We start from the raw sequence: 18405 nt of genomic DNA, 5'->3' as shown, positions 1-18405 counted from the left end.
CGTTAATTCTTTTCACTTTAATGTTTTAGTCTGTATTTCATTTCGATTGGCATATACTCTTTTTTTTTTTTTTACTTGTTTCAGTCACTTGACTGCGGCCATACTGGAGCATCACCTTTAGTTGAGCAAATCGACCCCAGGACTTATTCTTTGTAAGCCCAGTACTTATTCTATCAGTCTCTTTTGCCGAACCGCTAAGTGACGGGGACATAAACACACCAGCATCGGTTGTCAAGCAATGCTAGAGGGACAAACACAGACACACAAACATATACACACACATACATATATACGACAGGCTTCTTTCAGTTTCCGTCTACCAAATCCACTCACAAGGCTTTGGTCGGCCCGAGGCTATAGCAGAAGACACTTGCCCAAGATGCCACACAGTGGGACGGAACCCGGAACCATGTGATTGGTTAGCAAGCTACTTACCACACAGCCACTCCTGCGCCAATTTGTTCGTCAAAAAATTTCTTTTGCATATTCGTAATCTCTGACACCTAAAACGTAGGAATCCAAATAATGTTTTTTCAAAGAAATGCATTTTTCAAGGAAATCTGATTCAGCATATTTTGGCAGAGGTAAAGATCATGGACTGCACCCACTTTGGGATTTTTTTTTTTACGGGAACACAGTATATCGATGGCAGAGATTCCAAATTTCCGAAGAAAAAAAAAACATTACAAAATTTTAGTCCCACCTGCCTACTATTTCTTAAATTTTCACTTTAAAACAAAATTTGGAGGGGGAGGATACATAGAAAAGTACGGAGATTATGATATTTGTAAAATTTCAACTTTTCGAAAAAAAATAAACACCGCCCTATGACAAGAAATTAATGGTTTCTCTACTAATGTTGAACATAATCCAACATGTTGTGGTTGAGGGTCTTTTGGAATTAAGAGAGGCATGTAAAGATTAGATCTTTTGCACACACACACAACAAAATGACATTAAAAAATTTGTTTTCTTTTTTGGTAATTCGTATTTAGAAAGTTGATCCTTAGTTTGGCTGTTGTTTCTAGCTTGTCAAATTTCCAATTGGTGCGTACTTAAAAATTGAAGATTTTGAAAACCCCCAAAACACGTTTTCATTCTTTGCCCCTCTGGCAAAGAAAAAAAGGTGCGGGAGAAATTTCGCTTTTTGTCATAGGGTGGAGGGAGGGGAGTTTTTTTTAATGAAAAATTGAAATTTTACAAACAATTTTGTTTAGAATCATAATCTCCGTATGTTTCTACGTATTTCGCCAATAAAATATTTCTAAAATAAGTGAAAAGTGAAGAAATTAGGTGGGGGGCTTAAGTTTTGAAATGCTTTCTTCCTTGGTTAATTCGTATTAAAATTTTGAAAACGTGTTTCTAGCAAGTCAGGTTTTCTGTTTAGATACTTTTTGCATGAGTGAAACAGTAGAGAAAACACTTGAATTTCACTTCTTGTCATAGGGCGGAGGGACTGTTTATTTATTTTTTTAAAATTGAAATTTTACAAATTTTTTTTTCAGAATCATAATCTCCGTGTTTTTCCACGTATTTCGCCCCCACCCCCAGTTTTTTTAATGGAAATTTAAGAAATTGGGGGTGGGGTGGGGGCTTAAATCTTCAAATGTAGATTTTTTTTTGCAGATTCGGGATCTCCGCCCCCGATAGTGTGTGTTCCTGTAAAACAAAGCAAAAATATTTTTAAATCCCAAAGGGGCTGCGGTCCATGATCTTTACCTCCGCCCATATTCTGTGTGATCTATGTAGCAAATATTTGGTGATAATTTATACAATTTATAAGTTAGACAGAAAGTATAACACATTGCCAAACGATTTGAGCTCATTTTTGTTGTAAATACTGAGTAAGCGATCCAAACGATTCGCGCAATACCCATAATCAAAGTGCAGAAACGTGCGTATGTTATATAAAGCTTTGAAGAGTGTGTGGGTGTATGTGTTTGTCCCGCCACTGCTTAACAGCAGGTGTTTGGTTACATTCGTGATTTAGCCGTTCAGCAACAGAATAAGTATGAGACTTTAAAATAAATGTTGGGGTCGATATGGTCGACTAATCACTACAAGGCCACGCTACAGCATGGCAGTAGTCAAATGAGTGAAACAAGCAAAAGGGTAAAAACATGGCAAGAGAAACATTTGGAAGTTTTACTGCTCACTACGAACACTTCTCATTCAACAAAGACAGCACTGCTTATTCTACTCTTCGGTTGCTTCTTTACCTGAGAAATTTCCTCAATCAATATCGTTGCATCTCAATAAAATTGGGCCTGGCAGTGCCAAATATAAGAAAACACATTGGGCATAGAAAGGGCGACTGTGTCTTGAAAAATATCAACAATCAAGGAAGTACTAGCCAAACGTTTAATCTGACTCGTTTAGTTGCTAACAAAAGATGAGGGCGGGTAGATATGGGCCACATACAACTTTTCAAGTATGGTTGGCATTCCTTCGTTAAATGCTGCTTCCAAGAAACAAAGAGGGAACAAAAAAAAAAAAAAAATAGATGGAGTGGATGAGGGAGAAAATATGGAACAAAAATAATAAACAGGGAGGCTGAACGAAATTACAAATTTCCTGAAATTTAGATTACGATGTTTAGATGAAATGATCTTGTGAAATTTCCGAAAATCCCATCCTCATCCCCAGGGTCGAAAGCGTGCATTTTTTTCCATATTCGTTTTCCACACACTTTGTTAACACCCGCCATGCAGGTTTATTATTATTATTTTTTTTTGTTCCCGGGTGAAGGTCTTTATATTGACCGATGAAATACATGAGAGAGAAGTAAATGTGAAGAGATAAAATAGGATATAATAATAATAATGAAATTATTGTAGGGATCTTGTAGGGAACAGAAGAAGCGGAGGAAGTAGAAATGTAAATGCAAAAGAGATTTTTCGATAAAATAATGTGTAAATTAAATATAAATGATACTTACATAAAAATGTAGTTATGAGATGAGATAATGAGAAAGGTATTGAAGAAGTGAGACATAAAATTGATGAAGGCATTGATAGATTGGACAGAACTTTTTACTTCATACAGGATATCTCTATTGTCTTAGTCTGGTTAAAGAATTATCTCTTAAGTTAATTACAAGCAGTACTTAATTATTACTAACACAGTGTAAATATATGTAAAGAAATAATAATATATCTACAATATAAACGAACACAGCAAAGTCAAGAATAAACCGGAAATGTCCTTGATTGCATAGGAATAAAACTACCTTTTATCAATAGAGAGTTTTTATAAATATCTTGTTACACGGCAACGATTTCGTTCAGATCTATGAGCAATTGAAGTGGGTTGGCTTTTTCAGGAAGACGAACTGAGTGAAGTGAATAATGGTGAAGTTATACTAATGTAGAGAAAATGGATGACTAGATGAATAGAGCCGGAAAAGCTCTGAAGTTTGGCGGCCGACTTGAGATTAGGGGTGGGATGCAAAGGTGTGACAGCAGTACATTATTTTGGGACCCAACTGAGTTTTCTAAAGTTAGCGTGGAAATACTGTCTCAGTCTGAAGAGTAATTCCAGTCTGTGTGATGGAAGTCTTGTATTTTGAGACATCCTCAACGATGTAGCAACCTTGAGTGTTCCAGATGCGTATTGACATGACCATCTCAAGTTATTTTTAGACAGGGTGTCTTATGGCAAAATTTTCGGTAAATGTTTACGATATTACTCGGAAACGAAAACAAAAAATAGTGCAACAGGTGTAAAACAAAATGTGTATGGAACGAATATGAAAACAAAAATGCGCTCAAACCAATCGGGGGTGAGGAGAAGACTCAGAAAATTAACAAGATCCGAGTTTTTCCCTCGTAACTTTTAGGAAAATGGTTTTTTTAATGAAATTTGTGGAGAATATTTTTTCCGAGGGGTGGAGAGAGGACTTTCGAAGAGAAAAAAATTCATAAATTATTTTTTGCTTGAGTATAATGAAAAAAGAGTTTGAAAAAGACTTAGATTCATTTTTTTTTTTTTGTATCTTTACCTTTTGACCTACAGATTTAAAAATTAATTTTTTGTAACTAAACACTTTCAAACTTCGGACACTGGTAGAATGTGTCATACAAAACATCTTTTACTCTTAGCATTTTTGAGAAAAACTTATGTTTACGAAGTCATTTCACGTTAAAGTAGTCCTATTTCAGTAATTTCAACCAATCAATGACGTGTATTTAGCTGAATAAAATTACTGCCGTTGTTTGTCAACAAGAACTTCTGGCGGTGTATTTTTCGTTTGCCACACTAACCCTAAAAACCTTAAAGCTAAAACCAGTACAAACACACGAACGATGTCATAAATAACAGTGACAAGTGAAAAATACACCATTGATAGTTGTTGACAAACAACGGCAGTAATTTTATTCAGCTGAATACACGTCATTGATTGGTTGAAATTACCAAAATAGAACTACTTTAACGCGAAATTACTTCGTAAATATAAGTTTTTCTCAAAAATGTTAAGAGTAAAAGATGTTTTATATGACACATTCTACCAGTGTCCGAAGTTTGAAAGTTTAGTTACAAAAATTTATTTTTTAAATCTGTAGGTCAAAAGGTAAAGATCCTTCTTGAGTAATAGAAAAAGGCTTTTAAAAAAATCCCATAATCGTTGTAAGAGAAACAAATTCATAAATATGGTTTCACTATAGAAAAAAGTTAAGGGCGATTTTGCTGTTGTTTTTCACATATCTCAGAGGACCGTCTGATACCGTTCTTATTTGTTTAAGAACTGTACAAGCCATGTACAGGGATGCTGTCAGTAAAGTGAGGGTTGGCAATGAGTATAGTGAGAATTCTGGGTAGAAGTAGGGGTTCAACAAGGATCAGTCCTCAGCCCCTTCTTATTCATCATAGTCTTCCAGGCAATGACAGAGGAATTCAAGACAGGCTGCTCCTCTATGCTGATGACCTTGTTCTAATAGCTGAGTCACTACCAGAACTAAAGATGAAGTTTCAGGTGTGGAAGCAAGATCTAGAATCGAAGGGCCTTAGAGTCAATGTTGCAAAAACCAAAGCCCTAGTAAGTAGGAAGGCAGACAAATCACAATCCCTTCAAGTAGATGGCCCTGCTCAATCTGTAGAAAAGGTGTATGTAGAAACTCCATAAGATGTACCTGGTATAAGCTAGGGACATGTAAGAGGTGCAGCAATATCAAAAGAAGGTTAACCAGGAAGATAGTTGTTGTGTGTGGAATATTACAGGGGCAATAAATACCGTAAATGTACAGAAAACAGATTCCATCACATGCCAAGGGGAAAAACTTGTAAATGATAGCTTCCACCACATAGGTGACCAAGTCTGTAGTTGGGGTGGATTCTCTAAGAGCATAGCTGCTAAAATAATAGCCTGGGCAAAGTTTAGAAAGCTCCTACTTCTGCTGGCAACAAAGAGCCTCTTGCTCAGAGTAAAAGGTAGACTGTATGATGCATTTGTGCAAATGGCCATGCTACACGGCAGTGAAACATGGGCCATGACTGCTGAGGACATGCATAGGCTTGAAAGAAATGAAGCTAGTCTGATCCACTGAATGTGAAATGTCATTGTGCAACACAACAGAGTGTGAGCTCCCTGAGAGAAAAGTTGGACACAAGAAGCACCAGATGTGGTGTGCAAGAGAGACGACTGTGCTGATATGGTCATGTATTGCTTTTGGATGAGGACAACTGTGTGAAGAAGTGTCACAGCCTAACAGTGGAAGGACCCTGTGCAAGGGGTAGATCCAAGAAAACATCGGATGAGGTGGTGAAGCACGACCTTTGAACATTGGGACTCACAGAGGCAATGACAAGAGACCGTGACCTTTGGAGATATGCTGTGATTCAGAAGACCCAGCAAGTAAAGTGAGATCGCAGCCATGGCTGGTGCCAGTGTTGCATAACCGGCCCATTTAAAAGTACCCTTGAATTGTCAGGCGATATGATGTGCTTGAGAAGACCTGTTGAGTCAAGTGAAATTGAAATCACAGTTGAGGCTGTGCTGCCTGACTAGCACTCATGCTGGTGGAATGTAATAAGCAGCATTTGAGTGTGGGTCAATGCCAGTAGTGCCTTACTGGCTCCCCGTGCCAGCGACATGTAAAAAGCACCATCCGAATATGGTCAATGCTAGTCCCAGCGGAATGTAAAATGTACCTACAACAGACACACACACACATGTGTATATATATATATATATAAGAAAAAGGAAGCAGTGAGAATTTTGGATAATTCTCTATTTTTAGCACTTTCACCCATTCACGATCATTTTTCAAAATCATTTGTAAAGAAAGTTTCTTGCTTTATATATAGAGGGTGAGGAGAGGGGAATGAGATAAAAAGTGAGTGGAGTCAGTTTTGTTTTTATTACAAAAGGAGAAAAAATAGAGATATGGAGGGGCACAGGAGAGAAAGTGAGAGAAAAAAAAAAATGCAAGTGATGAAAGAAAGACAGGAAAAGGAGTCTTTTTAATTGTATTTATGTGGTCTGTCTGTTGAAGTTTAATTACAATTCTAGAAGTCGATTTTTATTTAGTTATTGGTTTCGAAAGCATGTACCTCTCTTTCCCTCTGCCTTTGCCTCATATATATATATACGGTTAAGTAATTGAGATTCTAGTGAATTCTAAAGAATTCACATGAATATGGTCCTTAACTAGGATGCACCGGATATCTATATGGTGTTAACCATACGACAAGTGGGGTGATTATAAATAGGAAAAAAAGCAACAAGAATGGATTAAAAACTTGGTACAATCGTTTCGTACGAGGACATCTTTAATAAGCTACAAAAAATGCAGTGAATACAGATGGCTCGTACTCGTCAGTCGAAAAAATATCAGACAATTCCCAAACATCAAAAGGGGTAGATACAAAAGAGGTTGTAAGATTAACTGCATTGAAGATAGTTCGATTCATGGAGATCCGATGAAAGGTTTTAAACCTATAGAATTTATGCATGTCTACATATAGCTCATATTGAATATTTGATCAAGTTGTATGAAGAAATTTTCGGATACAGTCATGCAAAATTTCTGAAAATCCGAGTAAGAGGCAAAGTGACTGCCACATCATGTAGAGGAAAGTCTGAGTAAAAACATAGTGACTGTCATATCGTCACACGTGTACACACCTACATGTAAAGTAATATGTCTATACATTTATATATATTTGTATATATACATAAATACACATACATTTACATATATATATATATATACATATGATCAAACACGCACATACAGGCATAGATAGGCATATACATACATATACACATATATACACCCTGTTGCACCATTACAAATGTGTATGTATGTATATTTTCCATGCTATGAAGGAGTAAGTTGATTGTAAAAGTGATTCTTAAGTAAGTACAGTCACAATTATAAAATATGGAACAGATCGAAAAAGTCCTAAGTCCAATTTATAAGAAAATCATACATTCACTCCAATGTTGATTGATTTCATACAAAATGATATGTTTGGAGATGGCCAAACTTGTGTATTCAAGTACTCACATTATTTCACTCCAATCATGTTTTTCAGGAAGGTTAGTTAAATACAGTACCTGTATAAGCTGTATATACAGTGTTCATAATTTGTTCCATTTGACAGAGTATCCATGCATATTGTCTTTGCTTTTCTTTCAAACGTTTAGTTTTGGTGAGAATTTTTTTATAAAATGCGGTTCCATTGCCTTTTGGAATTTCGATCATCCATTGAATATTTGTAGAAGGGGAAGATCTTGAATTTTCCTCCTCCATGTATTTTCAGATGCTTACTCAGTGGAATTTTGTGTAGTTTCTCTTGTTGAATGTGCTGTTTGTGGATTTTTCTGTGTTGGCTCCATCAATATAATTCTCCTTGCAGTTTGAATAAGTAATGCAATATATGAGATTCTGTGTCTTGCAGTTCATATGTCCATTTACATCGAACAAGAATCCACTCTTGAAGTTTATATGGGAACCAGTCTAAATAGTTGCTGTTGTTACATGTTCCACATCCACTATCTCAAGATTCCTTTAAAGGGAACTGTGATTCACTCTGATATAAATTTTGCCCTTGTGAGATGCCTTTTAAGATCTTTTGGCTGGCATATGAAGTTCTCATCAACCAGATTTTTCATTTTGGAACTTTATAGTAGTAATGGTTGGTTTGTTTTTATAGTGTGAAAATTATTGGTTGCTCCAGAATTATGTATTAATAAATGGAATAGTATGTTCTTTCATTTTTTCTTTGATGTCCTGAGTTGTGTGATATCAAGCTTCGTTGACTTTATAATTCCATCATTTATTAGTTTTAAGGGACAACTCTGCTTTTCAGGAAGCCTTTCAGTTCATCAAGTCAGATTTGACATATTTTTGGATCAATTACTATAGTACAGATACATCTTGCCATACTCTATGGAATGTTCTTTTTAATCAGTGAAGGATGAAAAGAAAAGTACAGCGTTGGTGTGCAACCGATTTTTTGTAACATGTCTGTTGTGATTGTGGAGTCATGAATTTTTATGTGAATGTCTAGGAATGGTAATTCATGACTGGTTTCTGTTGTGAATTTGATAGATGGATGAAGTATATTGAGGATGTTATCAAATATTTGTAGATCATCATCTGATTTGTCCCCCAACATTCAAGCAGTCATCGAGGAAGTGCATCCACTTTTCAATAACATATTTCTTGATATTATGATTAAAAGCTTTCTCTACTTTCTCGTAAAGGTTTTCTTCTAAGAAACCCATGACTAGGTGAGCATATGAGGGTGTAAAATTCATCCCCAAAGCAGTGCACTTTATCTCTCGATATATTTTATTATCAAAGCTAAAAGTGTTCTATTCTAGTACCAGGAGTGTGGCCTTAGTAATGAAGTCTGTTTTGAAGTGTTTGTCAACCCACCCTCTGTTTTTCTACCTCGTATTTGACTGCTTCCAGGCCCAAAGTGTGAGATATATTAGTATAAATGTGCGATGTCAAAGCTAGTAAGTATAGTATCTTCTGGGACAGTGGGTGGAATGTGTTTGAGGAAATCCATGTCATCTCATATATAGTTGGGTATTAATGAGTATAAAGGTTTGAAGAGTATATCCAAAAGATGACTCAGCTGTTGTGTTTGGGCTTGAGGCCCAGCAACTATTGGTCTTTATTTAAGGTCAGTAGGTTTTAGTATTTTTATGTACTGGTTCCTCTCTTCATATATGGCTTCCTCTATTTTTGAGCTTTTGTGGATATTGGGTAATCTATAGAAATTGCTCTCATTAATTACAGAGTAGCATAGGAAGTCTTTTTCCTTGTCTGTGAAATATTCTTTGCATTTGTTCATTCATGTTCAAATTTTATTCAGTATTGTTTTTTTTCCAGGTGTCTTGGTTCTTTTTTATAGCAGGTTTGGTCTGTTAGAATTGCCAATAAAGATATATATCAAAATGGCCGGATTCTGACAAGCAAGCAAACCCTCAAGTGAAGAGAGAACTGCATCCATGATAGACAATAATTTACGCTTGATGAGATTGGGCTAATCGATTAATGCTTGAAAACAACTGCACAATCAATGCAGAGCTTTACATTTGGCAAATACACCAGCTCAACAAGGCAACCAGCTGACACAACCCAAATGGCAACATGGAATGCATATTTAACACAAAAGCGCTTGACCCTTCTGTCAAGCAGTGTCCATTTCCAATTGTCCCTTGAGACGTTTGGACATAGAGAGATATTATACTGGAAACAGATGACATGTAGGGCATCATACCAAAGAAAATCCACATAAACAAATTCCGTCCAACATGTGGAAGCATGGAAAAGTGGCTATTAAAGTGATGATGATATGTGTGTGTGTTTGTGGAGGGTGTGTTTGTCTCCTAACCATGACATTACATGCTAATAGTAAAGGAATGTCATTGCCATACATGCTTTGTCCTTCATTTCCAATCATTGAAAACATACCCAGCTACAGGGAAATATTATCTTGCTTGGAAATGGGCAAGAGTTGACAACAGAAAGAGCATCCACCTGTAGATATCTGCCTGAATGAATTTTGTCACACCCATGCAAATCATGGAAAGGTGGATATCAAAAGACATGATTAAAAAAGCAATATCATACTCTTGACATGAGTTATAATTAATTTCTGATGAAAAAACACAAATTAACTTTTATTTCCTTTATCTAGTAAAATTTCCTAAAATATCATGAGCTGACACACTTCATATATTTTACCCATGATCACTTTAGAAATGGTCTGGAACACAACTGAAACTGTCTGAACACATCAGTAATAAAATATAAATTTTGAACTCTCTGTCTATCTTGTTCAAATATTTCATGTTGCTAAAAAACAAAACAACAGCAGCAGCATAGAGAATGTACAGGCAGATACAGAAATACACGGATAGATATAGCCAACTTTCAAATAACTATGCATACATATACAGAACACTATGTACACATGTACATTATGTGTTTAACCCTTTAGTGTTCAGATTATTCTATCAAACATAATACCTATTGATTCCCATTGATTTGAATTAATCATGCATTATCTCATATCTTCAAGATCTTGATGGTGTAATTACTTAATGTAGAATAACATTGTAGGGTAGGTGTGAGAGCCTGGATCTGGCCAGTTTGAACATAAAACAGGTAGAATACTTTCGGCCGGATATGGCCGGTTTAAATACTAAAGGGTTAAGTGTAGACATGCCAGAATGGAAAACAGATGTTCAAGGAAGATGATGAATTCTAACTTCAAAATCAACACTGACTGTAAGCTAATACTGAACATAGGTAATAATAAACATCTTTATTATGTTAACAATTAGAGACTCATCATCGTTTAATGTCTGCTTTCCATGCTAGGATGGGTTGGACGGTTTGACTGTGGGCTGGTGAAACAGATGGCTGCACCAAGCTCCAGTCTTGATCTGGCAGAGTTTCTACAGCTTGATGCCCTTCCTAACGCCAACCACTCCGAGAGTGTAGTGGGTGCTGTAATAAAATTAAACTACATAGATGTTTAACTAGAAGGTAAAGTCAACCAACACAAATTGTATAAGATAATATTTCACAACAATATATGAGCAAGAAGACAATACTGGTATGTTTTGTCAAGAATGTTCACAATGAAACTGGAGAAACTGTTGAATGGAAACAATTACAATACCAACTCCATGAATAACAAACCTAGATAGAGTTAACACACAATGTTATTGTAATACATTTATTAAAAAGTTAGATATGTCTCATCTCCCAATGCCAGTTCCATGCTATACTACTTCTAATATAAACCAATAATATAACTGTCATATCAAAACACTGGTGAGATATATGCCTTACTATGTATTGAATTAGCTTATAATTGTCTATATTCTTCCTTGATATTTTGTAATCTATCCAAAGAGAACTAAAATATTCTGAATATTCCACTGATTTAATGAAATAAACAGTTGTAGATGTTGTGTTGTAGGTCATTTGCTTTCAATCTTGTTCACTAGTATTCTACCTATACACGCACGGCTTATTTCATCTTACAATATACACATAAAATTATCTAAGGATGACATAACAATGACTAACTGTTGCAGTTAGTAGCATATAGCTATCTTGCCTGCACAAGAACACATTAACACAACCAGAGATATGGTCCTCCTCACAATTTTATTAGCCACCAATGTGACATGAAAACTCCAAAGTTATTCAAAAACTACATGATGTTAAGTAATATCTGTAGTGAGTTATGTGGTCAGATTATGTCAACTATCATAGGAATCCATTTGGTCCCATCTCATACCATTCTTACATTCACATCACTAATTAATTCTATCCCTTCATTGATGCTGTCTATCCACATATTTCTTAATCTGTTACATCTCTTTCTATTTATTTTTCTTATACCTAGCCAAAGATAAAACTCTGTACTTGGCTTTCGTTGACTTGGAGAAAGCCTTTGACAGGGTCCCCCGTTGCCTTATCTGGTGGTCAATGAGGAAACTAGGGATAGATGAATGGTTAGTGAGAGCTGTGCGTGCCATGTACAGGGACGCTGTTAGTAAGGTGAGGGTTGGCAGCGAGCACAGTGAAGAATTCCGGGTGGAGGTTGGGATCCACCAAGGCTCAGTCCTCAGCCCCCTCCTATTTATCATAGTCCTCCAGGCAATAACGGAGGAATTCAAGACAGGATACCCCTGGGAGCTCCTCTATGCTGATGACCTTGCTCTAATTGCTGAATCATTATCAGAACTTGAGAAGTTTCAGGTGTGGAAGCAAGGATTAGAATCAAAGGGCCTTAGAGTCAATCTAGCTAAAACCAAAGTCCTAATAAGTAGGAAGGTAGACAAATCTCAAACGCCTTCAGGTAGATGGCCCTGCTTGATCTGTAGAAAAGGCGTAGGTAGGAACTCTATAAGATGCACCAAGTGTAAGCTATGGACACATAAGAGGTGCAGCAATGTCAAAGGAAGGCTAACTAGGAATATAGTTTTTGTATGTGGCAGATGCTCTGGTGCAATAAACACTGAAAATGCGCAGAGACCGTCTTCCGCCACATTCCAGGGAGAAAAACTAGGAATAGTTGATAGTTCCTGTTATCTAGGTGATCAAGTCAGTAGTGGGGGTGGGTGTGCCGAAAGTGTAACTGCTAGAGTAAGAACAGCCTGGGCAAAGTTCAAAGAGCTCTTACTTCTGCTGGTGACAAAAGGCCTCTCGCTCAGAGTAAAAGGCAGACTGTATGACACATTTGTGTATGAACAGCCATGCTACATGGCAGTGAAACATGGGCCGTGACTGCTGAGGATATGTGTAAGCTCGCAAGAAATGAAGCCAGTATGCTCCGATGGATGTGTAATGTCAGTGTTCATACCTGACAGAGTATAAGTGCCTTGAGAGAAAAGTTGGACCTAAGAAGCATCAGATGTGGTGTGCAAGAGAGACGTCTACGCTGGTATGGACATGTGGTAAGAATGGATGAAGATAGTTGTGTGAAAAAGTGCCGCACCCTAGTGGTGAGGGAACCTGTGGAAGAGGTAGACCCAGGAAAACCTGGGATGAGGTGGTGAAACACGACCTTTGCTCTTTAGGTCTCACCGAGGAAATGACCAGAGACCGAGACCTTTGGAAGTATGCTGTGTGTGAGAAGACCCGGCAGGACAAGTGAGGCTATAACCCGTGGCCCCTACCTGGGACGTAGTCAGTCCACCTGTGCATACCTTCCTTCTTGGGACACATAACTCTACTTGTGAAGACCTGTTGAGGCAAGTGAAAATCAAAATCAATCCACATCAATGGAATTTGTAGTTTGTGGTACCAGTGCCGGTGGCACATAAGAGAACCATTCGTACGTGGCTGTAGCCAGCACCGCATCGACTGGCCTCCGTGCTGGTGGCACGTAACAAACACCATCTGATCATGGCCGTGCCAGCCCCGCCTGGCCTCCGTGCCAGAGGCACGTAAAAAACACCATCCGAGCGTGGCTGTTCGCCAGCCTTGTCTGGCACCTGTATCGGTGGCACATAAAAAGCACCCACTACACTCACGGAGTGGTTGGCGTTAGGAAGGCATCCAGCTGTAGAAACACCGCCAGATCTGACTGGCCTGGTGCAGCCTTCGGGCTTCCCAGACCCCAGTTGAACCGTCCAACCCATGCTAGCATGGAAAGCGGACGTTAAACGATGATGATGGTAAATAGTAAAGATATACTGAGAAGCAAACAAGTTTAAATTTGAAGGAATGGTCAATAGTTTACGAATCTAAAGACGATAAAGCATAACTTTACGTGTAGTTTAACAGTGGATATTATTATGTTCAATATAAGAGGATATGTGTAGAAATGAAGGTATACAAAGTAGGTAGGGATGTTTTTGCAGGTTGTTAACAGTAACAATAACTATGAAATATTCACCTGGTCAAACAGTGTATATAATGAATGTAATGCAGTCTAAGTTAAACTGTTAGTATGAAATAAAGGATATAAAACATTGTTATCACAGTGTTGTGTTAACAAAATACATTTATTATAAAATATGCTGTTAGTTAAAAAAAAAATTTTACAATATATATGGCTATGGTTTATTTCCTATGTGAGTATGCATATATATATATATATATATATACACACACACACACACACACACATATATATATATATAGTGAGTAAAAATTTCCTCTCGTTTCACAGTAGATATCACAAAGGTATGGTCTCTCTTTCCCCTCAGTAAATATATTTTTGTGAAAATAAACTACTTTGTGACAATGGCTTTATAACAGAAATCTTAATGTTATGATGGTCTTTCTCCTGTATGAATACGTATGTGCGAAGATAAACGACCCCTAGTCGAAAATGTTTCATCACAGATATCACAGTGGTATGCTTTCTCTTCTGTACGAATACATTTGTGTCGAGCTAAATTTTGATTTGTAGAAAACATTTTACCACAAATATCACAATGGAACTGTCTTTCTCCTGAATGAGTATGCTTGTGTTGAAATAAATGTGCACTCTGAGTGAAACTTTTACCACAGATATCACAACAGTACGGTCTTTCTCCAGTGTGAGTACGTTTGTGGGCAGACAAACAACTGCTAGTAGAAAATCTTTTCTTACAAATATCACACTGGTATGGCTTCTCTCCTGTATGAATGCGCTGATGTCGAGACAAACTTCCACTTTGAGAGAATGTTGTATCACAGATATCACAGTGGTATATTCGTCCTCCTGAGTGAGTATGTTTATGAGAAGACAAATCAGTTCTTTTAGAAAATATCTTATTACAGATATGACAGCGATATTGTCTTTCACCCAAGTGAATACGTTTGTGGGAAGATAATTCACTAATTCTAGAAAATGTTTTATCACAAATATCACAGTTGTATGGCCTTTCTTCAGTGTGGATGCGTTTGTGGTTAATCAAATGACCACTACTAGAAAATGTTAGACCACAGATATCACAATGGTATGGTCTCTCACTTGAATGAATATATTTATGGGAAGACAACTGACCACTTCTAGAAAATGTTTTACCACAGATATCACAGTGGTATGGTCTTTCTGCCGTTTGAATACATGTGTGAGATGACAAATTGTCCTTTGTTGAAAACTTTTCATCACACATGTAACATTGGTATAATTTTTCTCCATTGTGGATATCTTTGTGGCTAGTCAACAAAGTACTGCTTGTAAATGTCTTTCCACAAACTTCACAGTTATATAGCTTTGAGACTGAGTGAATTGACTGATGCTGAATTAAATCCTTTCTTTCGAATAATTCTCCAGATGAATGTGATTTCTCTTCTGTACGAATACATTTGTGTCGAGTGAAATACTGTTCCGAAGAAAACATTTTATTACAAATATCACAATGAAAATGTTTTTCTCTTGTGTGCGTATTCTTGTGTTGAAATAAATGTGCACGTCGAGGGAAACTTTTACCACAGAAATCACAACTGTAGGGTCTTTCGCCAGTGTGAGTACGTTTGTGGGAGGACAAATTACTATTTGAAGAAAATTTTTTATTGCAAATATCACACTGGTATGGTTTCTCTCCTGTATGAATGCGCTGATGTTGAGATAAAATACCTCTTTGAGAGAATGTTTTATCACAGATATCACAGTGGTATATTCGTCCTCCTGAGTGAATATGCTTATGAGAAGACAAATCAGTTCTGTTAGAAAATATTTTGTCACAGATATGACAGCGGTATTGTCTTTCACCCATGTGAATACGTTTGTGGGAAGATAATTCACTAATTCTAGAAAATGTTTTATCACAAATATCACAGTTGTATGGCCTTTCTTCAGTGTGGATGCGTTTGTGGTTAATCAAATGACCACTACTAGAAAATGTTAGACCACAGATATCACAATGGTATGGTCTCTCCCTTGAATGAATATGTTTATGGGAAGACAATTGACCACTTCTACAAAATGTTTGACCACAGATATCACAATGGTATGGTCTCTCTCCAGAATGAATAAATTTATGGGAAGATAACTGACCACTTCTACAAAATGTTTTACCACAGATATCACAGCGGTATGGTCTTTCTGCCGTTTGAATACATGTGTGAGATGACAAATTGTCCTTTGTTGAAAACTTTTCATCACACATGTAACATTGGTATAATTTTTCTCCATTGTGGATATCTTTGTGGCTAGTCAACAAAGTACTGCTTGTAAATGTCTTTCCACAAACTTCACAGTTATACAGCTTTGAGACTGAGTGAATTGACTGATGCTGAATTAAATCCTTTCTTGTGAATAATTCCTCACGTGAATCACATGAATGCAATTTCTCTTCTGTATTTTCCTCTGTGTGATGAGTAGGGGAATCAATAGTTTCAGGCTCTGCATTTTTTTCCATATCTTTTAATCTTTTTTCTTATATCTTTAACAAAATGTGATGATATTTTTGCTGTTAAAGAATCTCAAGTAGATTTATTAGGATTGAATCTAGTAACCAATATCCAATGACCAAAAGATTGCTAAATCTGCTCCACTTAAAGAAATATATCCGGTGCACAAGACATATCTTCAAAGTTTAATCTGTACATAGAATCTTTCAATAAATAACAGAGTAAAAATTTTTGCACAATCTAAATTGCAAGCAAGTTTTTCTCATCCATTAAATCAAGCGTTGCCAAAATGGGCTGACTTCAGATTGATTAAGTTATTTCTATTCTTAAAAGGTTGATTCTCATCAGTGAAATATTTTTATTTCAATGTCATCAGATAACCTGAAATAGAAATGCAACATCATACATTAGGGACAATGAAGTATTAACATAAAGATTATTGGAATAACTAGAAACAGCCAAAACATATATGTAAAGGCAAAAGACACAATGAAGTGCATCTTGGCATAAAGACACAGATGACTACAGGTCACAATAGTTTGGTCTAAAAACATTCAAAAATCATTTAATCCTCCACTTGATCCAAGGCACCAAAGATACATATGTACCCCACAATAACTGCAAAACTGATTACTACATTCACCCCAAACTTTGGTTGTTGCTCTCAGTCTACATCACTTGTTCTCATCTTCCTTACTATCTACACCATAATAGATCTAAAACAGATTACTTCACACTTGGATTGAAAAAAGTAAACAGTATATAGCTGTGGTTCAGAAGTCTATTTTCAAACTCACAAGGTCTTGGGTTCACTTCCTTTGCATGGCATCTCTGTTTCACTCCTATTAGACAACCCTTTGGGCAAGTGAATGGAAACTGAAAGAAGCCAGTTGTATATTTGTGTGTGAGTGTCTATATATCATTCCTGCTCTTGAGATTATGTGATTATAAACAGGCATCATTCTCACATGAGTGAACTTCGTCTTCCGTGAAAGACATGTTTGGCCTTGGGGAAATTTGACTGCTTGGAAAGAGATGGTTTGCAACAGCAATAATATCCGGCCGGTAATCTTTCTGTATCTGGTAATTAAAGTGATAAAAAAGAAATGGGAAATAAGAAGGGGAGATAAATAAGTCAACTTACTGTTAAACAACGTAAACATTGGCTAGAACCAACAAAAAGTTAACAAAAGTATTCTTTGGTTCCACTGGGTTTTGCTGAAGTCATATATCACAGACTTCACGGCAAAAATTACACAAATCTACTGCAGTAGTCGGTTGTCAATGAACACTCATTCATAATATCTTCTTGTGACATATCGCGTGCCCGACAATAAATGAGCAACACTTGTAGAATGAAATATGGCTTCTTTCGAAGAATGAACAGTGACGAATTGATTTCTTCCTTTTACAGAGCTTACAGACATAGGTTTTTACATTCATACAGTCACCACATGTAGTGAGGCCACATAATCAATTACAATTTTCCCAAATTTACATATTCATAATTAGTCGACGACGTGCCAGCCACTGAAGAATTTTGTCTTCTGCTTTACTTAATTTACAAAATTGACTCAGGGTTGAGGACTTCAAATTTAGGAACAATGAATTGCCGTGCAGCTGGTCTTCCACGTGCCATTTCGAAAGTAAAGAATGGGAGAATATATTTCAGTGTAAGTAAACAATGAGAACCTATTTTGGAGAATGATTTCGATGAAAAGAACGATAACCTAATTATCTCCCCTTTAATTTACTTATTTAACCACCAAATGTTGAAAGATTACCTATCCGGCCGTATAAAATCTACTTCAACACATTTTGTGTGAGCCATGTAAGCTTTGAAAAAAGTGGACGTTAAAAGAAAATGATGATAATATATACAATTTAAAAGTGAGACAGAACGTATAGCACATTACCAAAATTTGAGCTTATTTTTGCAGTTAATACTGAGTAAGCAAGCCTAACGATTTGTGCAATAGCTGCAAAGTACAGAAAAGTATGTGTGTTTGTGTCTATGTTTGTTCCGCCACCGTTTAGCAAAAGCTGTTTGGTTACGTCCGTAAATATTAGTAAT

General features: G+C 36.6%; 2 protein-coding genes across 11 annotated transcripts in view; one reads left to right on the top strand and one right to left on the bottom strand.

The window, feature by feature from the left end:
* LOC115214080 (zinc finger protein 62 homolog) overlaps nucleotides 1-18405 on the top strand; it is a 433795-nt gene that overhangs the window by 118030 nt on the left and 297360 nt on the right. The gene's annotated exons all lie outside the window — the stretch shown is intronic.
* The window catches only part of LOC115213863 (zinc finger protein 845-like), a 46918-nt gene that overhangs the window by 4500 nt on the left and 24013 nt on the right, over nucleotides 1-18405 (bottom strand). For 3 of the 10 annotated variants that reach the window (XM_036504329.1, XM_036504327.1, XM_029782807.2), the window contains exon 2: nucleotides 13853-16712. In XM_036504329.1, the coding sequence (XP_036360222.1) occupies nucleotides 14258-16339 (2082 nt within the window). In that variant the 5' untranslated portion in view covers nucleotides 16340-16712 and the 3' untranslated portion in view covers nucleotides 13853-14257. Of the gene's footprint in view, nucleotides 1-13852; nucleotides 17412-18405 lie in introns of those variants that run through there. The other 7 variants (XM_036504332.1, XM_036504328.1, XR_004999825.1 and 4 more) reach the window with 7 other exon arrangements.

The sequence above is a fragment of the Octopus sinensis genome, linkage group LG7 (assembly GCF_006345805.1).
Source record: "Octopus sinensis linkage group LG7, ASM634580v1, whole genome shotgun sequence".
Lineage (NCBI taxonomy): Eukaryota > Metazoa > Mollusca > Cephalopoda > Octopoda > Octopodidae > Octopus > Octopus sinensis.
Note: the sequence above shows the minus strand (reverse complement) of the source record. Positions and strands in the feature narration are given on the sequence as shown.